Source organism: Typopeltis vanoorti, chromosome 3 (assembly GCF_054136105.1).
Source record: "Typopeltis vanoorti isolate ZY-2024b chromosome 3, IOZ_Tvanoo_1.0, whole genome shotgun sequence".
Classification (NCBI taxonomy): Eukaryota; Metazoa; Arthropoda; class Arachnida; order Uropygi; family Thelyphonidae; genus Typopeltis; species Typopeltis vanoorti.
The window spans coordinates 87,804,410-87,826,729 of record NC_143551.1 but is presented as its reverse complement, the minus strand read 5'-3'; the positions used below and the strand labels follow the sequence as shown (position 1 = coordinate 87,826,729).

At 32.8% G+C, this 22,320-nt stretch overlaps 1 protein-coding gene across 1 annotated transcript; it reads left to right on the top strand.

The window, feature by feature from the left end:
* Positions 1–2,633: 2,633 nt before the first annotated feature.
* On the top strand, positions 2,634–21,919 carry LOC150108358 (uncharacterized). Its single transcript, XM_090390450.1, has 5 exons — positions 2,634–2,817; positions 6,378–6,577; positions 11,487–11,559; positions 19,124–19,265; positions 21,503–21,919. Exons 1-5 carry the CDS (start codon positions 2,634–2,636, stop codon positions 21,534–21,536), a joined length of 633 nt encoding a protein of 210 aa, XP_090246576.1. The 3' UTR covers positions 21,537–21,919.
* The last annotated feature ends 401 nt before the right edge of the window (positions 21,920–22,320 follow it).

Genomic DNA, 22,320 nt, shown 5'->3' with positions numbered 1-22,320 from the left:
TTATTATTACAAGTATTTACTGCTGAAATAATTGTTTAGTGTAGTGACTTAGTTTTTATTGTGTTTTTTTTTCTTATACTATGTGAATTTTGCGTGCTATCATTACAAGGTTAGTTATTGTGTAACGTATGTTGAGGGCATAAATCATTCTAGAAGCTTATCGAGGAAATCCTTAATAGCATTTTTTTTCTAATCTTGTTAGGTCACAAAACCGTTTTTTTTTATCTTAAACTAGAGGTTTGCACCAATATTTTACCGCATATTCTTTTGAACACATTCATTCAACAGAAGTATTCTATTATAAATAATACTATAAGTCTAACTTAAACATTTATTTTAAAAGAACTAGTTTACATTCTACTGATATCACAGATCCAAATAAAGAAAGAAGATTCTGCTTATACATGGAGTAGTCAATGAGAACATTGACTTCACATTCATCTTAGTTTACTGACTCTTTCAAGTCAGTAAACTAAGATGAATGTGAAGATGCATTTCTGCGTTACCATGGCAACATTAGGTTCTTGCTGCGCATAGCTGGTGGCGATTACAAAATATGTAAGTTCTTACAGCGATTCACAGGCATCAAAGCATTAGTCTCAGTTAAAATTGTGTAAGTGGTATAGTCCCTCTTGTTACGTGCAGTGTGTGCATATGTTTTTTAATCTGTTGTACGAGCAGTATTAATGTCTCGTACATTAATACACTTCATCTATATGCATATACATTGATTGATATGTCTGACTGCAAACTGACAGCTGTAAATTGCGTTTATGTAATGTTTAAGTGATAACATCGCCATTACTTGCTATTCTATCTTACGTGAAATCTGCTAAGTAGTTATAGTGTTCCGTTTCTTTTTCATCGACAGGGTATAACTGGTCCAGAACTACTCAATAATCGAATATATCACTTTCTTTAGATCGATCTAAAATTATAAGCATAGTAAAGTTGTAAAATATCACTCTCTGACATGCGACTACTATGGTACCGAATAGAGGGGTTTTGTCCTCTTAGATTTCTGCTTGATCTCTGATGAGAACCAACATTTCGAAATAGTTGTCACACCAGGTGTGACAACTGCTTATATTGATTAAGTTTCACCAGTGAAACTTAATCAATATACTAATAAACTGGACTGGAATACAGGAATTCACTTAGACAAAACAGGATTCGTGCTGTAAACATGTTAATGGAAATACTCATTCAGTTGCCATGAAACAATAAAACTGTTAGCTTATCAATATTTGTTCTTTCGTTCAATCGCTCAGATGAATGTATCGAACTCGATCTGTGAAGTCAACTTATAAAATGAGTGATGCTTGTAGTACTATTATTAAAACTCACCAAAAAGAGAAAAGCATTTGGGAGATATCCAAAAAATGTGCAGAAGCCAGTATATCATTAAGTTTGCCAACGTTTTACTAGAGCATGAAGAACAAATGGAACTACTACATAGAGGTATGTTACTGTTGTACATTGGTCGCTAGGACTTACATACAAAAGGTTGCCTTCTGAAGCAAAAGCCTCTGAGCATAGTATTATACTCTTAAAATATTACCCAAGTATAAATAAAATGTCGCATGAAGTATATCTGCATAAAACATATAATTTTCGTTTTTTATCCAATATATGCTTCTATTAAATATATGAAAATCACATAAAGATAACAAAGTGCTAAAAATTGGGGTTACAATGGCGTGCGCGACTGTTATATTTTCGGTTAGAATATATTTAGTTGGAAAAGTATTGTCCATGTCGGCAATATTAATTGATTCTATTTTTAAGCAGTGACCTCATTAAAGTTACCGTACACACAGTATATTTTTATGAGTTAATTCAAGAACTGCTAAAAAAATCGTTTTCGAACAATTCTGTCAGACGAGGTGAGGAATCTTGTCTTTTTTTTTTTTTCATTAAAAAGCCAGAAGTAGCTCCAAGAACTTTTTATCACGCTATAGAGATAAACTATCTTGGACGATGGAAATTATACGAATAATGTAACGTAAAAAAAAAAAAAAAATCAATTGCCCATGATACATATGTACTGATGTAAAATATTACACACGCATTCAGCTGCACTGTTTAAAATTGTAAGAACTATTCAGTAGAAATACTGCTAGAAAATAGCTCAGCATAATAAACAGTTGGATTTTTACAAGTAAAAGTTTATTATTTTTACAACTCAATCCTCCCCCCCCCCCGGAAGAAAAAAAGATTAGACTTAATGTGTACACTTCCATTCTGAAGATAACGTTTGAAATTTCCAGGCTACTAACACAAAGAAGTCATTAAAACGATTTGTTTTATCAACGGGAAGTTTTGGTGTAGGAAAGCGAGTGCAGAACGGTGATAAGGTCTTCTGCGGTTTAAGCTCCATTCAGTTATAAATGCTTTCCTGTATATTCTAGTCGCAATTAAAATTATCATTTAATTTTTCTTCATTATTCCTACTGTGTTTTCCAAGGATATTGCAAGAATATCTTTAATAAATAAATAAAATAAAACAAATTAGTAATGCTTTTGTCAAAACTACACGAATGAATAATTATTGATTTTTCTTTTCCAGTCAACTTTTCCTATTCTCAATATTTCATTATAATAATAAATATTCACTTGATAATATTTTCAGTATGGAGAATCAACGACGCACACGCTACTTTTCAAGGTCCAGTAGTCCTGAATGGAAACAAACAATGGTTTATCCGAATGTACCACCCGATGAGCTAAAGAAGCGCTACCTGGAGATTAGTGTATGGAACTATGATATATACCGTCCGAATGAGTTTCTAGGAGAAGTCATTCTGGACTTGTCTGGTAAGCTCTCTCTCTCTCTCTCTCTCTGCTGTGAATATGAGTGATTGCTACAAAGAATTAATAACACGATTATTAATTATTTTTAATAATTAAGAATTCTTCTTCAAAAATTCAAAGACGAATTTTTGTCATTTCTTTCTGTCTGCTATTTGTTCGTGTAATTCTGTTATGGAGTTTAAGTGGATGCTTTCTTTAATGTCATCAGTCCATTTCTTTCTTGGTCTTCCTTTGCTGGGCTGTCCTTCAATTCTACCATTTAATAATATGTTTGGTAGGCTCTGGGTTCATTATTGAAACATGCCCAAACCAGCTTAGTTGGCTCTTTTTTTTAGTGCTGTAATTATTGTTATCCATCCATTATTTTATGGTTTTATGGTTTCGAAATAGTCTAGATCCTCACAGCGATCATATCATTGAGCCTAGGTAATTGAATTTCTTTACTTGTTCTATATTATTGTTTCCTATTTTCAGTTGGATCGCTTCTCTTTTTCTTCCTGCTACTGTTAGTTTTGTTTTACTAAAATTGATTTTCATATCCGCCAGCAAAGGTTGGTCGATTGGTAGAGCCTTTGCTACTTATGGGTCTAAGAAAAAAGTTAAGCAAGTTTGAGCGCGGTTAGTAGTTGGAAGGGTTTAAATCGTTCGATGCTGTTGGCACACATCTCCCTCGTTGAGTCTCTGGACTCCCTAGAGGTGTCACGTAATAATATTTGTTACTTTTTTGATGCAGCTTGGTCAGGATATTTTCTAATTTTTCTTGACTGTCTGTAGTGATTACAATATGTCATCAGCATAATTTAATGCGTTATATTTCTTCCATTTACAGTTATGCCTTCACACATCTGTAGTTTCTCTTTGTCTCTTTGTCTACTATTTCTTTCATATACAGAATAAATAAATGTGGTGACTACGGACAGCCTTGCATAATTCATTTTTAATTGCTATTTGATCTGTTTCTATGTTTTTGTATTTCACTACTGCTTGTGTTCCTCTTGATACAGTTTAATAGGTATGTGTCGAACCCCCTATTTTCTAGAATTTTAATGAGTTGGATTCTGTTTATTGAGTCAAGAGCTTGTTTGAAGTTGATAAAACAGCAGTTGAGTTGTTGTTGTTGTTTTTTTGTCTCTCATGAGATTTGCTTATCTGTTTAATATGAAAATTGTATCTATTGTGCTTCTTCTATTTATAAATCCCATTTGTTCTTCTTCCATCTATTCTTCATAGGAATATTTAATTCTGTTTTGGAGAATCCTGATAAATATTTTATAGCAATGGCTTAGAAGGGTAATAGGTCTATAATTAGTATAAGATCTGACAATCTCCTTTTTTGTGGATGGGTATGATCTGACATGCTGTGCATTCTGTTGGTAAATTTCCTTCTTTTAGCATTTTGTTGAACTTTTTTTGTTTCCTTGGGTAATTTATTATGCTTTCTCTCCCTTTTTTTAGAAGTTATTTTTGAATGTTGTCTATGCCTAATGCTTTATCGTTTTTCATTTGTTCGATTGCTTTTCTGTATGTATTTTTTCATTTAGAATGTCTTTTGTGTCAGAAGTTTCTTCTGGGTTGAAGGCATCTCGAGCTATATTTTATTCAGCTGTGAATGTTTCTTTAAAATGATTAGTCCATATTTCTTTTATTGTTTCGCTGCTACTTGTTGTAGTTCCATCCTTTTTCTATATTGAAACTGGGTTGGGTATGTTCCAGTTATCTCTTTAACTATTTCATAAATGGTCTTGGAGTCATGTATTTTGTATGCTTCTTCACACATTCCTGCTTTTTCTTCTAGATATATGATTTTTGCTAGTTTATAATTAATTAAGAATTAAGTAAAAGTAATTAAGAATTACCTATTAATTATTAAAAAAATTAACATGCAATGTTTCCAGTTAGATAAAATTAATATACATAAAAATGTTTTTTTGTTGTATCGTTACTTTTTTCTGGTAATAGTAATTTAAACTGATAACTTGAATTTTTACTTCTGACTACACTTTACAGTGATTAAAAAAAAAAAAAACATAATTTAATCACCACATTTACAGTGTTGTAGGCTGAATAATGGTAAATATATAAAAATGTAATAGAAAAATATATATCAACAAAAAAGTATCAAAATAAAAATACAGTATTGTTTTGATGGTTGTACGGCATATAACACTGGACGTTTCATAATGAATTGACCACTTTCTCAATCTAAATATATAATCTAAACCAAATTTTAAAGGAACTGTTGCAATTAATCTTTACAATCTTACAAATGCTCAATTCCATATGAAACGTAGTTTTTGTCTGACCACAGAAGTGAGAGCAGTCGCTGTCAGATTGCCAAGAAGAGTCAATTCAAATTGAAAGGGAGAAAGAAATAAAGCGATGTACGAATTCGTTACCAACACGCAGAATTACGTGCTTTATACGTTAAATTTTTCCAACAGTTACCACTTTAAAAACTAGAATTTTCATGAAAGAAAAGCTAATTTTCGATTTATAATAATAAACACTCATCCCACGAAACGTATGGGGACTACCCTATTATCGGAATGAATTCACTTTCTTCTGACATGCGCAGAAGTGTGGCGTGATCTCGCATCTGTGGTCGCACAGTAACTGAGTATATTTAAACTTGAAAGTGTTCCCAGAAGTAACACGAAACACTATAACTATATAAAAAAATAATAAATAAATAAATAATTTTTTTAAAAAAAGTGTGGCTAGATGGGTGAAGCAAGAATGCTTTTCATATTCCCCGTTATCTGTAGAAGAAAATGTATGGATGGAGTAATATAGGGCTATAAGCTCTGATCATGGCAGGAAGGTAACAGCAATAGCCGAGCCTCAGTTAAAACTTCATTGGTACAGCATTGCCATCCATTAGTCTCCCTGTGTAACCCATTTTAGTTGCTTCGTATGATATGCATGGGGTACAGTGGGGCTATTCTTATCCCAGCCACCACACGGGGTATAACTATAAAAACATTTGGTAATGTGAAAAATATATATTAATATATGGATTACTTAAAAGGTGTATAATGTAATTTTAGATATCTATAAAAATATATTTTTTTTAATTTTTAATACTTAATAAATTCTAAATAAAATATAATTTACGTTATGTTTCCTAAGATATACGTTTTTTTTGTGTGTTTTTTTTTAAAAATTATATTGTGACTATTAAATTTGTTACTATATATTGGTAAACTATGTAAGAAGGCAGCATTACATCGATGTATTTATTTTATTTTATTTCATTGTATTTATTTCTATTTTAAATCATTTAAATCACTAGATTCTATTTTAAATCTAGTGTACCTGAGGGTCAGGCTTAAAAATAAATAAATAAATAAATAACAAAATTATTACTAAAAAAAGGGTTTTAAAGAGTGAAAAAAATTTTATTTACAGGAAAAAATAAAGTCAACGTTTTGATAGGCCTTCGTATTAAAACTATTTTGAATACCTTGAAAGCCTTTACCAAGTATAATAATGAATACTCTTTGTGATACAAAATTTTCCTCTTTTTTTCACTCATTTGTTGCAATTTTGTGCTTTAACTACAGATGATTCTACGATCGACGAACAGTCTCGATGGTATAAACTCCATGAGCATGACGAAAGCCGGTATCCTGATGCAGGCAAAAATCCTCAAACTGTAGGCAGTGTGGGTAGTGAAGGTTCGGTGGGAAGCGGTAGAAAAATGGCACGATTAAACAACCCAGGACATAAGATGGCCTTTGACAGTACAGACGAATATAGAAAGGTAAAGTTGTTAAATTACCCGTATGTAATTCTTTAGCTTTCCATGAATTTTGTTGAGCAGCCGAACACTTTATTTATACATCACCTTAGTCGACAAGCATATTTGGTACCTATTTCTTAATAAAATTGGTGTTACAGCAGTATGTATTCAACATTATTCTACCATTTAAGTAATTTCCTGAGTAAATATCTAATTGGATTTTCTCGCAGACTTTCTCCCATGAGGAAATGTGTTACAAACAAACAGCTTAACGAAAAATATTTATCATCTTTACTCCAGGGATAAATATCTCACCAGATGGTACAAAGTAAACACTGTGACTTATTATAACATTTTTTTTTCCCGAAAATGTAATAATACAGCGAACATGCTGTATGTAGTCGTATAGCATAGATTGCGAGTCTGAAACAGCTGGCATAAATGATAACGACGGTTAGATAATGAATATTTTATTACGTTTTAACGATGTTTGCGGTTACTATTTATTTGTCACGCGAAGCTCTGCGTAAGGCTAAATGTGAACTGGATATTTCATAAAAATAGCTTCTAATTAACGCTTCGTCTGTAAAATACTGACAGCGTAAGAATGATCGAACATTAACTATGTTTGAACCTAGACTACTCTTTCATATAAAAATGAAGATAGTTTTATATTTATGACATTACTTTCTCAATGGGCTTCGTAAATAGTAAACATATTTTGTATTAAACTAAATGTTAGGTAGTAGATTTGCACAATATGATACAATCAGCCTACTGATTCTTGAATTCTTGAATATATATATATATATATATATATATATATATTCAAGAATTTAAGTAATTTCCATGAGTAAATATCTAATTGGATTTTCTCGCAGACTTTCTCCCATGAGGAAATGTGTTACAAACAAACAGCTTAACGAAAAATATTTATCATCTTTACTCCAGGGATAAATATCTCACCAGATGGTACAAAGTAAACACTGTGACTTATTATAACATTTTTTTTCCCGAAAATGTAATAATACAGCGAACATGCTGTATGTAGTCGTATAGTTTCATCGACTAGTTTCATCGGTGCTCCGACTTCTTCAGGTGAGAAATAAAAAACATAAGATATAAAAATAACAACATAAAAAACATGGACTTTCCAGCTTAATAAAAAGCAGAATAGTAACTGTCATATTTGAATAGGTGACCGCGTGCTACCGTTGGCACGAGTTGAATGTGTGCGACAGCTAATTTTAGAGCGCCAGTACTGGATTACTGCGCTATGGGAATCAGGCAAATTGTAGCTTAGATTGTTGTTCAAATGTGAAGGGTCCAGAACTATTTCTTTTGAATCGACAATTCTTCTTTCGAATTCATCCTTGCATATATATAAATTAGTAGCGCGTTCCCAGTCAACTTGATGTGGCTGTTCTTCAAGGTTAGAGTTTACCGAGAAGAGGACATGACTGGAAAGGTAGAACATGAGCGAGCGCCCTTTCCAGGTCATGTCCTCTTCTCGGCAAACTCTAACCTTGAAGAACAGCCACATCAAGTTGACTGGGAACGCACTACTAATTTATATATATGCAAGGATGAATTCGAAAGAAGAATTATCGAATTATTATGTTGATAGTGTGCGGTAGATGGCGTTGGTGAAGATTATGATAGTAGTTGCGGTTCGTTGGGGTTGGTGGATTGGGTGGAGACACAGAGTTGTAGAGCAGGTGCCCTCCCTCGATGAGTCTTTGGACTCCCTGGAGGAGTCAAGTAATAATGATAATAATAATAGTTCATAAAAATGAAATATGTCAGGATATGCAATAAGTGCACCGCTGTATGCCAAAATGGTATGTACAAAAGACACAAAAACGGGAACAGATAAATCTTTCTTAAAAATCCGTTTGGAGAATAAGAGACGTTTGAGGATTTATTTTATTATTATTTATTTTAATTTTATGTTTACATGAAGGAAGCTCCCGTAACGCAGTCGTAAGAATATGAGAATAGATATATAATAATTTATCTTTTCCTTTGTGGATTTTAAATTTGGTGAAACAAAATGGTCAGAAAACAGCAAATATACAGGAATTAACAGGACATCATTAACAAAATTCGGTTTGTAAAAAGCTTATAAAATGTATATAATGTATTTAAAAATGTTATACATTTTATAAATTTAAATTTAATTAATTAAAGTAAAGTAAACAATTTAATTGATCTGTTAAATTATTATAATTGAACTGAATAGATCTTGCAAAATTATAAAATTTTAAAAAATTATAAAATGTTTCGCTTCTTTATCGAACAATTGGAAAGACGATGGGACAATGCGTCCTTCGAGTGGAAAAGACCTGAGTTCGATTCTCGTCATGACGTTTATATAGACATTTTCGACTGAAGGTAAGTTAGCTGATCTCATACGAAGGAAGTACATTTTCCATCCATAAATTCGATTTTTTCATCATGTATATAAACAAATCGCTCATACGCAATCAGACAAAACAGACAAAAAAATACACTTAGTGGTTGTAGATAGCATAGCACGTAGATGTTGGTTTATGGAGTGTACGAGTATTGGTATACATTATTGCGTGGTGTAGATTAGGGTTTCTCAAACTGTGTTCAGAGAGAAGTTCTGGAATTTGTCATTTTAGTTTTCTAAGCATTTTTCATGACTAAATATTTTATAGTAGAAATATTCTGAGGTGAATAATATTCGTGAATATGTCGAAAAGCTCAGACCCAGAACGCCTAATAACATCTGTGTATCGTTAATTTTCCACATCGAAACCTTTCAACATTTGGGAAAGGGAATACCTCCGTTTATGACCGATCATAAAAATTGCCTGCAAGCCGATTACAACAATGGGCGGCGTGTTCTAAAAACTAAACGAAATAGCATCTGTGTTGCAAATGTTAGTGACCAATCAGCAAGGAAGTATAAAGAAAATTTTTCCATTGAAATTGAAGATCAAGGTAGTCTGTGTCTGGTTCTCAGATCTAGTAATACTGAATACTTTCTTCGTAAGTTCGTATTGCAGTGTGTAAGTGCTTGTTCTGAAACCGGAGTGCCGTGATTTTTTTTAAAGTAATAGGAATACAGATTTAAATTCTAATATGAATAAGAGACAAGGGACTTTGTTTAATTTTGGTATTAAGAAATCTCTTATTGAAGGTGTTTGTGACGGAACAGATAGTGAATCATCCACCTCAAATCTACAAACAATCTCCAGGATGTACAAAAGGAGGGGAAAACTACCAGCACAGAGGAGAAAAAGTCTGCATTCACTCACTTTTAAATACTTATAATAATATTATAAAAATATTTGGTGATCAGAATAGGATATGTCAATGAAAATCAGCACAAATTAATTTAATGATGATTTATTGAGGTTTTAATTAAATCAATTAACTTAATTAAAACATCAAGTAAACCAAACTTTAATTGATGTTTAATTAATTGTTTAATTAATAATTAATTATCAATTATTTATTAATTAATAAAAATTAGCTAAATTACCAATTAATTATTAATTAATACATTACAAAATAACCAAGGTGATCCGTGAAAATTTCAGGATTTGTGAAGTGTTCCGTCGTAGAAAAAGTTTGAGAAACCCTGGTGTAGATGGTGGATTTGTAGCGTGTAGAGTGACCTCCAGCGATGACTCCTAGGATTCCATGGAGGTATCACGTTGTAGTAGTAGTAGTAGTAGAAGTAATAATTGTAATTATAATTCTATGTAGTCTTTTAAAAGTTTATAAAATGTACATATGCTTAGACTATCACCGGTGGCCTAATACATAAAAGAAGTTGGGATGCATGCTTATGGGTAGTTTATTTTTATTTTTTGAAAAAATGACTATGATTGAATTGGGAAAAGCACTACATATTATACGCTCTACAATAGAACAATTATAAAATATAAAAGACATGCCTTAAATTTATATCACAATAAAAATGAAGTCACCGAAGCTAAAATATGCATAGCATTGAATCAATTAGATGCATCCAGTCCGATCTTTTACGTATTAAGTCCAGTAGCTTGTTACAGCCAAATAACTTGACGTATATAAATCCAATATTGGCGATGATTATGGCATTCGATATTTTCGCCATATTTCACCTCTGTACTTGTTTATTAGTGCGTGTATTCGTTGGAAAGTTAGTCCGGTTTGGAAGGAAGACGAACTCTAGTTTTTGGGTAGAAAATCCTACCATCCTACTATTTTAAACGTGTCAGCTACTATCTGCAGTGTATGATAATATTTCATACACTACAAGTAGTATCTGATGCGTTTAAAATAATAAATATCAAAGATGGTCCAAGCAGAAACACAATTCCGTCTTAATTAACTTTTCATTCTGAATTGAACTCATTACCTTCACGTCTATATCAAATGCATTCTTGCAGGTTTTTGATGGACTATGTAACGTAAAATCTCCAAATTGTAAAATTGGTATCACCATATCATCATCTCAAGTAGTCGTAATTAACTGAAGATGATGACGAAGCAAGTTGAAAAGTAAAGATAAAAATCTCCGTCTACAAGAAATAATCTTGTTTCATCTTGGATAACAATTCACCTATCTTTGCGAGGTGTTCTCTACTGATATTAAATAGAAACCAAGCTTCAACGATCGCTGTAGTTACCAGCTTCCAGAAATCAGTATACATGTAAAGCCTAACTAAAAGTACGACAAGCAACTAAGTTGTTGCTTAGTTGCTTGTTGAAATTTGTCTAATACTTTCGCTCCATAATATGAGCAATCTGTTTTAGACTGAATTTTAATTGTGTGTTTTCTTTAATATAAAAATGCCAGTTTTCATCTGTGTGAAGATTTTTTTTTTTTAAAAAAAGCAGCTGAAGCTATTTTTATACGCAGAATGTATGTTATTTTTCCTTCGAAAATGACTAAGTTTTCTCTTTCCAGAACAGTAACCACGAGAAGAAGTTTTATAAGCAGTTCCGGAGAAAGTCAGTAGCCTCTAACGATTCTAACCGGGGTAAGGGTCATGAATTTTTACAATATTTTTTAATTAATTACTTTCAAACTCTTGAATGCAGTAAAACGCATTGAAATAAGTAAGTAGTTGCTGGTAATTTGCTCAAAATATTAAGTGAAGAAACATGTCAATCGCATAACTGTTAAATCATAGGTATTTGAATATGTCATTATTTCATCAAATAAATTGCGCCACATTTATTGCGAATTATGCTAATTGTATTTCATTATATTGCATACAGTATATTGGATATATGCAACATTGTGAAATAAATAAATCTACTCTATATATATATATAAAAAGATAAGTCGAAGTTTGAAATGTTTTTATGTCACGTTTTTTGTCTCCAGCTTACCAGCCCGGAAATCGGGGGACTGGGCGCCGTAGGCGCTGGGGGAGGGGGGGAGCTCCTGGTAAAAAATAAAGAAACAAGTATCAACTAAAGTTTCAGAGCTCCACACTTTTAAATCTAATTAATACAATAGTTTTTGTGTATTCAAACAACAGATATTATTAATTTTATTTTATGTAACTTCCACCATCAGAATGTTCGCAAACTTATAGTACATTAATAATGTAGGTAATCATCTAAGGATTTTTATCTATTTTTATCTATTTTTCATATTTTTATATAATTCAGAAACCTTGCTTTAGAGACCAAACATGATGCCAAACCACTTCAGGCTTCCAATAAACTGGATGGTGGTCTTATAGCGGTCAATGAAATTCATCTCTCATCTAAATACAATCACGTGCATCCATGGCCAACAAGATTCTGACTCGCAGCCTGTTGGTTAGAGTCTGTTAGTTAAGCTGAACATAGCATCTTGACATCGAGTACAGTATAAAGCATGCAGCACTCGATGTCAAGATGCTATATTCAGCTTAACTGACAGACTTCTTACGTGGTCTGATAGTTGGGTGTCACATCAGTTATCTTTCTGTTCCTGGAATTGCTACCTCTCTCAGTATGCCGAAATCTACTGTTGCTTTTCGTAGATGGAAAGTTGGTGATGCTACCACAGCAGGAAAAACTCCTTGGATGACCATTGACAATTACTGACCGAGATCGACGGGCTCTGTGCCGGAATGTTCGAGCCTCCCTCACGTCATCAGCGACAGACCTCACAGTCAACCTTGAAAATGCTACAGTGATATCTGTCACCACTATAACTTTCCGCAGAGAGTTGCATGCCATCGGTTACACGGCAGAGCTGCTGCGAACAAGCCACACATGACGCCTCAACGCTAAACGTTTGCACTGATGCCTTTCACATCGTCCCTGGACTGTAGAATATTGAAAAGGGTTCTGTGGAGCGACGAATCACGCTTCCAAATGTTTCACTCTGATGGTCGTGTTTGGATCTGGAGATTACCCGAGGAACAGTTCCGGTAGGACTGCATCATTCCAAATGTCAAGTTAGGTGGAAGCCCGGTAATCGTATGGAGGTGTTTCAGTTGGATGGCGCTTGATCCATTTGACCGAAACCATGACGTCTGATGGCTATCCATGAAATTGTCCTAGACAACTTCATGCATCCGAAGCTGTGGAAGTACTTCGACAGTAACCTTTGCATGTTTCAGGACGATAATGCTCCATGCCATACTTCACTGCGTGTCCGAGACTGGTTTCCACAAAACAACGTTGAACTGTTGGATTGGCCAGCTCAGATTTCAGATCTCAGCCCTTTAGTACGCAGTGGGACCAAAGGTGGTCCTACTCGGTACTAGAAATGTAATGAAAACGCATTTTCTTTTACCACATCTAGTTGTTCAAATATTTTTGTTAACGTAGTGTATATATGTATATATTGGTCTTTCCAAGCAAAGGGCTTCATCGAAACCTTTTGAATTATTGAAGTTCTCATTAGGATTTTAGAGATGCACGAATTGATTTTTGAAGTATTATTTAGATGATTGGAAACAAAATAATTAAAAAAAACATGCGAACAACAAATTTATTGATCTATCTATCTATCCCACTAGAATTGATATCGAGTCAAAGGATTTCTAGAAATTTCTGAATTAATTTTATGAAGTTTGTGGTGTAGTTAAAAGTGAAAATTATTATTCCTAACTGGCATTCTAAACTATTCAAATATAAAAGTATTTAAAGGCAATGTATACAATGCATTGATTTCGTAACTGCTTAATTTTTAGCACCTAACTTCTCTCTATATATATAAAAAATAACAATCTCAGTACTGATCTCGTGAACTGTAACAGTACAGGTAGCTGTGTTATTAATTAACGATTTCGATTCGAAGATATGACCAGAGCAATGAGTAGCAAGCTGCCATAATCTATCAATAATACATCGAGCATCCCTATTCAAGATGACTAAATTCCTCTTGGTTACTGTTGCATTGAGCAAAGTAATAAATTAATAAATAAAAAAAAAACTCTGGAATTTAAATTTATGTAGTAACTCAGCATCATTTCACTCGACAAGAAACGTTTTCTTTTGATGACATGCAGCGTCAAGTCGGACTTCCCTGTATGAAAATTTCTGTCTTAAGTTTTATATTCCCTTAACTGACGTTGGAAACCCATCCTGGATGGTGGGATTGATGACCTTACTTAAATGTAATTATATAAATATTAAGGAAGGATAATGGATCATAACGATCATTAAATGGGTGTAAATGGGCGAAATAAAAACAGCAAAATCTCAGAAGAGATTCAGTTCTTTTTTTATCCATTGTTTCTAACACCTCTTAATAAAATTCTTAATGATATTCTTAATACTTCATGGCTTCTTTGTTGTGCTATTATTAAAAACCAAACAGTAATAACAGCCAGTGTCCCGTTTTTGCTACTACCAGCATGCGGCTTTGAATTCCAATATGGCAGTGTTTCTCAATTTTTCCGTACCCGCATATCCCTTTTAATTTTTTTTTTTAACGCAAGCGTTTCCCCTCTCATGCAAAGACGATGTGGGAGAGGTTATAATAAAACTTCATTCAAACATAAATAATTATAAAGATATTTATTTTTTAACGTGTGCTAAGTTATAATAAAACATTGTTTCGCGTGTTTGTAATTTAATTAAATACATATTTGGTTAACGAATTCAATATACACACGTAGAAACAAAAATGAAGAAATCTTAATTTTTAGTAATAAAGTTTAATGAGAACAATGAAATTGGGGGTTATTTTGGGTGGGTAAGTAGTTAAATTGATGAAATCCGGTTCTATATTTGTTATTTTTAGCCGTTGATGGGGATATCCACTTCAAGAAGACAGCTTCCGTCATAAACACAAATAAATGGGTATAGATGCACGCACGGGTGGTGAAACAATCGCAGAGGGATGTTACAGTTTCAGATCCGATGATTCCGAAATTTAGTGGAGAGTTCCATCATGGATCGAACAATTTGAATTTAAACTTTTATGCAAACAGTCCGAACCACGAGGATGGAATGCAATCATAAAGTCAACCAGCCCGACGGAGGTTAGTCGATATATGCCAAGAGACACATTTTGTTTAAAAAACTTCCTTTAGATTTTTAGTTATTGAAAAAAGTAATTATAGAATCGACCTGCACTTATCTTCGACAAAAATCAAAAATATAAGATTGAAAAAAAAAAAAAGCAAACAATTAAAAAAAGTGCCTTGTATCTTCTAAAAAAAATTTTCGTGTGCCCATGGCAGTATCTGCACAGCATTTTGAAAAACATTGCAAGAGAGTATCGATGTTTGGAAAACTATTTAAGTGGCTGTTGATTTTCATTTTTCTGTGTGAAACCACCATTTGCTTATTGGAATTCTGAAGTGGCTTGAGAAATGTACTATATTTGATCCAAGTTCAGAGATCTCTCATTATTTAACTCTTAGTTCGACTATCCAGATATCTACATTGTATTATTAGCTAAGTTAAAATAGCGCATTGCTTATTAGACACCTAAAAAGCTCCATGATTAGCATAGCTCTAGAGCAGGCATGTCAAACTCGTTCACCTCCAAGGGCCAAATTAAGAATTATACAACAACAACAGAAAAAGGGCAGCAACAGAAACAAAATCTCGAAATAAGGAGGAAACAGATTTTTTTGATATTAACATTACAGTATATAAGTACAAAATACAACCATGTTACAAAATACATATAAAATATAAAGTTTGCATATTTAAATAAAAGTATACATATAATTTTTTTGAAGAAACTTGACAACGTTTTTCATTAACGAAATCTTCAAAATTTGGTTGAATTTGTTGAGCTGAAATTATTTTCAATATTGCTCACACATGCTAGTCTGTTAATTTTGATCTTTCCGTAGTTTTATTATTCTTTAAAGTTTACAATAGTTGTTCGCATAAATATGTGCTACCGAACATAGATGAAATACGCCTAATTGCACATAAACACATTGGGGTATCGATCGACTGATAAATAATTATAGAACTTTGGAATTCCAACATCCATATATTTTTGTTTCAATACGGAATCACACTGAAATTCGATTAATTCCAACTGTAAATTGTCACCAACAGTTTCAACATCAATCGATAGAGGAGAAGTAAATAGGTGAAACTGATTTCATATTTCTTAAAATCTAAAAATCTTCTTTCGAATTAATTTTCTAATAACTTAATTTGATTGGCATATTCTGAAATTTTCAATTTCGATGATTTTGTAATAATGACTCACAACATTCAAATTGGGATAAATTTTCTTTTTGAATTTGTTTTTTCCAAAGTAATAATTTCTGTTTGAAAATGTTAATATTGCCAAATAACATGGTAACTACTTAATGTTTGTCTTGTAGCTTAAGATTAAGTTGACTAAGTTGACTAAGTTGACTTGTAATGTCAACTGAAAAAGCCAGGTCCTTTATCCATTGATCATTTTTTAATATTTCACATTCATAATTTTTCGATTAAAAAAAAAATGGTAATTTCGACCAGCAATTCGAAGAATCGTTTTAAACTTTTATGACTGGAAAGCCATCTGATTTCTGTATAATAAGGTAGATCGCTATATTCACTTTCTATATCTTCTATAAAGTTACTAAATTGGCGATGATTAAGCCCACGTGCACGAATATAATTTACAATTTTACTGACATGTCCAATATTTAAAACTCTGGAGCATAGTGTTTGCTGATGAATAATGCAATGAAAATGTTGAAAATTATTATTACCTTGTTCTTTGCATTTCTCTTTCAAATTTGTAACAACTCCTTTAACAACACACACCAGTCATGGCAGGAGCACCCTCAGTTGCAAGACAAACTAGCTTTTTAACGGTAAATTGTATTCATTCAAAACTTCCATAAGTACCTCAAAATATCAACTCCAGTGGTTGTATCGTGCATAGGAATAATTTCTAGAAGTTCTTCACTTACTTTTAAGTTCATATCACATCCACGAATAAAAATAGCAGCTGAGCGATATCGCGTATATCTGTACTTTCGTCAATTGCTACGGGATAGGACTGAAATGTTAGAATTATTGATTTTATATTATTATTATTATTATTATTATTATAAGTTCCGGTCTATATTATCAATTCTACTAGCAATGGTATTTCTAGATAAGCTTATATTTTTAAATTTCTTTAACTGATCAGGACACAACACTTCAACTGCTTTAATAATACATTCTCGAATAAATTCCCCTTCAGTGAATGGTTTCGACTTGCTTGCAATTAAATGCGATAACAAATAACTGGTTTTTACCGTAGCTCTATTATCTTCGTTAGGTTTGGTAAATACACTTTGTTGATTTTGAAGTGTCAACTTTAATTCTGACAATTTATCTTCACGAAGTTTCGCAACATATTTGTCATGGTTTTCTTTATGATTTGTATCGTAATGACTTTTAATATTGTATCCTTAGCAAACTGCAATAGAGTTTCTACATATCAGGCATAATTTTTTTTCCCTTGAATACAAAAATATTGTAACTCCCATTTTTCTTGAAAACTATGATGTTCTTCTTCAATTAATCGTTTTTACTCATACTGGATAAAGGTTTGGACATTATTTTTATAAATTCTTTATTAATTATAAAGAAAACACTACACTTTCTTACGACTTGAAAATTGCTAACGGCTAGCCTCCGATTGCTGTGGTCAGCGGATGTAGCCGCGTACGTAGACTTGCTCGTTAAAATTCGGTAAAATTCGATATTTATGCAGTGGTGTAATAACAAGATTTTTTGAAATGACAAATAGAACATTATTTCCTTTAGAAATTGCAGAGTAGTTTGGTGTATAAAATAATCTTAAGTGGAAATGTTAATGTTTTAAATATGTTCATTGAATTCGCTGTTGTTAAAAGTTAAATAACTATATTGGTTACAAAGTTGGGCGGGCCGCATGTTACTTGTCGTGTTTGATATGCCTGTCTAGAGCAATGTTCCCAGAACATCTAATTTTTAGCAATCTCTAAGGTGCTGCTATAGTTTTTTTTTTTTTCAAATGGATTGAACGGTGTTCACGGCTTGAGGTAAAAATAACTTTAATAGTAAAATTATGAGAACGTTTCACCGTTCATATAAGCATTTTAAATGATAAGTAGTAAAGATAACATTCATCATCATCATCTGGAGTATGACAGACATTTATCAAACATTTCACTATGATAAACTACACTAAGTTCCAATCCCACATGCAGAGGGATGGGAACTTAAGATACTTTGCAGTAGTAGCTATAGGTTACACATGTTTCTCAGAATAGGTTAACTGCTAGTCTAAAGAATTCTGACTGACTGTTTAAAAATATAAATTTTTATGTATTGATTTATTTATTATATTATTTCATATTATTATTATTATTATTTACCGGGATGTGTCAGACTAATCTGCATTACGTACCTTAGTCATATTGTACTTTACCATATTATTACCATGTTGGATTAATCAACTTCTGTTTCAGATGATGATCTTACTATGAAGGAAGTAACATCAACGTAATAATTCCAATATTAAAACCATTTTGTTATCAAATGTTTACTGTGTCTACACGTCTGTTGCGATTGCTATATTATACTCTTTAATAGGATGAATTATCATAAAAAACTTAAAATGAATTATTTCGCAAAAATGAATCAATTGGAAATCTTTTTCCCAGCGTTATGTCCCGCTTGGTGCAAGGTCCGCTGTTTATTACATCCGATGGGTTTTCTTCTTCCATGGTGATCCACTCCATCTCGGGAGAATGTATACATATTTGTCTGGATGAATGCATGACGGTGAAAGACAATCACAAACATCTATGCCGTAAGGTGGACTCGAATCGAAAGGGGGGGGGGAGCAGATGGTTCGCTGGCTCACTTCCATGGGTCCCAAAGTTTCCTATACCGAAAGTGTATGCCTGTGAGAGAAAGAGTGTGCGCGCTTGAGAGGAAAGAGAGAATATTCAAAGGAACACCCAGGAACCAATTTACTATAAAAATTGCAATTACTTTCAATGTTTACGTAATAAGTTATTTAATGTTTAAATTATTGAAACATTTTGAACATTTTCTTGCCTAAATATTCTGTATCTTAATAATCCCTTCCACTCTTCTATCTTCTCACAAAATAACCCCTTCATACCTGTGCTTTTTTTGCCCCAGTCAGTGAGCAACCAGCCCCGGCGTGTGCCCATGTTCCCCACCAGCAACCTGACAGCGCACCCTCTTATGCCACAAGGTTGCCATGGAGCTGTCTGTACTGTGCTGTAGTACCATCCACCGAAGAATCGGCGTTCTTCACTAGGTATGTGCTTGCTTCAATTTGTTTTTATTCTCTCTTTTTTTTTTTTTTACAGAATGGCCGATTTTAATTTTTTTCAATGCTTTCCTATGTTCCTAAAAATTCAGAGATGATTTTATTCAATGTAATAAAAGTACTCAATTACATCTTAAGGGTTCGTATTATAATAATAATTATTATTATCAGACACCTTCAGGGAGTCCAAGGACTCATCGAGGGAGGACACCTGCTCTATAGGTCTCTCTCCACCAACTGACCATAACTATGAAGATGAATTATTTGCATTGATACTCAGTTGCTTACAGGGTCGCATTTTTGATTTGAGATTCTGATTTCTCAATTGTAAATATTTATAAAGATTTTTATAAAGCGTTTTGTTTCTCTAAAAAGCTTTGTTAAAAAAACTTCCATAAAACTTTTAGAGGAAACCTGTTCTCGTATTGTTAAAATGGTTACTAGTGATAATAGTTATCTTTGTATGTTTCACGTCCGTAATAGGCTTAAAGTTAAGAACAAACCTATCACACATCAGAAATAACACGCCTCTAAATATTTAAATATTTTCAAAAGTGGAAGTCCTTCACTTTTCTCCTTTTTTATGCAATACATTAGCGATTAGCAAATTTTATACATCTCTTCTTGGGACTTCTTGCTTTTCCGTCTACATTTTTTATGATTCCATCATTTGCCATGCTCTCAATCTATTCTCCCTATTATATTTTTCTTATTGGCATGTATTCTTTTATTGATTTTATATTCCATTGCTTCCGAATATTTTCATTATTTATGCTATCTGTTCTATCTCTTCTACCTTTGTCAGTTATTTTTAGTAAGGTGTTTATTTGGCACATTCTGCATCATTTGAAATGTTTAGTAATATCTAATATATAATGAATAATAACTCGGTGTAATAAAAAAAGCCAGAAGCTGTAAGAGCCAAACCCTTTTGGTCTAAATAAATATTCATTATTGCAGAATACCAAAGTCGTTTCTGAAATATTTTCCCCACAAATATGGCACCTAAAGGAGGCTCACTACTGTCATCAGTGTTTTTAGTTACTGAGCCATATGCTAGGAAAGTATACTTCATAAATGAAATACAGAATCTTAAATCATTCTTTAGTATGTTATATAGGAACTTACACGCTAGTTATGCACAGTGGAAAATAAGGGACCATACAATTATTATAGCATAAAATTATATTCGACGAGGATTTAATATCATGTATTAAATTTAATCAAAAATCCGTGTTACTATTTAAGAATCAAGACATAAAAAGGCGACAGACTGACAGACAGACCTTCGAGTGGCAAGTGAAATATAATAAATAGATCATTATAGTTGTCTGAGAAACGGTATGGAAAACATCATTCTGATCGTAATGACGTCATTTAGCGAATTTAGTTCATTTTTACAACATATTTTTGGGGGGGGGGGGGGGCTTGATGTTTGTTCATGAACGATCATGAACAATTGTCGCTGCTGAATGCTTCATATTCTTTGACAAGTTACGCAAGTATCGTGTCCATGCACGGTTTCTCGACCAGAACCTTGATATATTGCGAAAAATAGAAAACTGAAATATGCTGTCAGAGAAATCGAGTACACCATGCTTCACCTCAAGGACCTCAATAGAAAAATTATACGCGGCTTCGATAAATCCCATTCGACAGGTCACAAAAATTACTTCAGAACGGTTTGTAATTCCTCGGACTGTTGAAAAAATAAAATAAAAATATGCGAATGGAAAAGAATGTTAACACCCCTTATTGATGGATTTTGTCTTTATTATGTTGTTGTTAAACCTATTCAACGCATCTTGAATAGGGAGTCCTACAAAGTGTAAACACAAATTGATTATTTATTTTTCCCCTTTCGTGACCCACCAAGTCCAATGGGTTACGAAATATTCGCTATTACACTTCGAAATAACTGTAAGGAGCATATTAAAAAGAAACAAACAGAAAAAAAAATCGCTGAATATTTAGTGATGACAGAAACGATTCGAAACTACGAACATTAAACTCCAAATCTCGATCTCATATAAGGACAAACTTCATTTCTTAAATACTAGCAAATAAAATAAAAATAAGCTAAATAGAGAAATTAGAATTCGATAATGTAATGTTTATAAGAGAGAGAGAGAATCAGTTAATACAAAAATATATAATTATTATAATATCATTTAATATTATAAATTTATTCTAATAGAATATTGTCTGTTTCTTCTGTTCTTTAGTGCTCCAAGTTCCATGTCGGTTATCGCTGTCTAAACCGCTGCTTTTGCTCAGTGGGGTTATCAGTGGCTTGTGCTATCCACGCACGTGAGCTGGACGAGGTATAGCTGCATATGAGAAAGCAAGTGCTAAGGTCAAGAGATTAAAAAAAAAAAAAAAAAAGGAAGCGAGAGAAAAATATCAGAGAAGAAGGAGGAAGGAAAGAAGAATAACACGAGGATAAGAAGAAGAAAACGAAGAAAGAAAGAAATGAAAGATACTAGAGAGTGAGGGAAGAGCGAAAGATGTGTATGTGTGTGTATATCTGTTCGTGGATAACTCCTAAATGCTATATGTGTGGTCATATCGTTGTCTCTGGTTGCATGCTCGATTGTATCAAAGTGATGTTTTTCGTGGTTTAATTATCACTGTTGTGATTCCAGCCTTTTAATGGCTGCATATCAATAGAAATATGTGATATATATATAAACATATATATTCTCCGTTACGCATATATGCATATATATGTAATATATATAGAGTGGTTACATATATATATATATATATATTTATAAAATTGTTCTGCTCGGTCGACTTAAGAAAACTAATTATGGCCATGTTTGCATGCGAGCGATGGTGAGTTGAAAAATTGTTTTGCTTGCATTTAAATTGACTGACCTCTCCCGTATCCTCTATGGGGAAAATGAGTAAAATAAAAGACTACCAAAAGAGGAGGAGGGTAAACAAAATGCACAAAAAAAAACCACTTAAAGTTGTTGAAGTAAAAAAAAAAAAAAGGAATTCTCAGGATTTCGTCAACTTCTCTGATGCGTATCTGTGT

What these genes read in the sequence shown, in the direction of transcription:
- LOC150108358 (XM_090390450.1), top strand. Translation starts at nt 2,634, where the DNA reads ATGGAGAATCAACGACGCACACGCTACTTTTCAAGGTCCAGTAGTCCT. An exon ending in AGTCATTCTGGACTTGTCTG is followed by an intron (nt 2,818 to 6,377) that starts GTAAGCTCTCTC and finishes CTTTAACTACAG; the next exon opens with ATGATTCTACGATCGACGAA. An exon ending in CTCTAACGATTCTAACCGGG is followed by an intron (nt 11,560 to 19,123) that starts GTAAGGGTCATG and finishes TTTTTGCCCCAG; the next exon opens with TCAGTGAGCAACCAGCCCCG.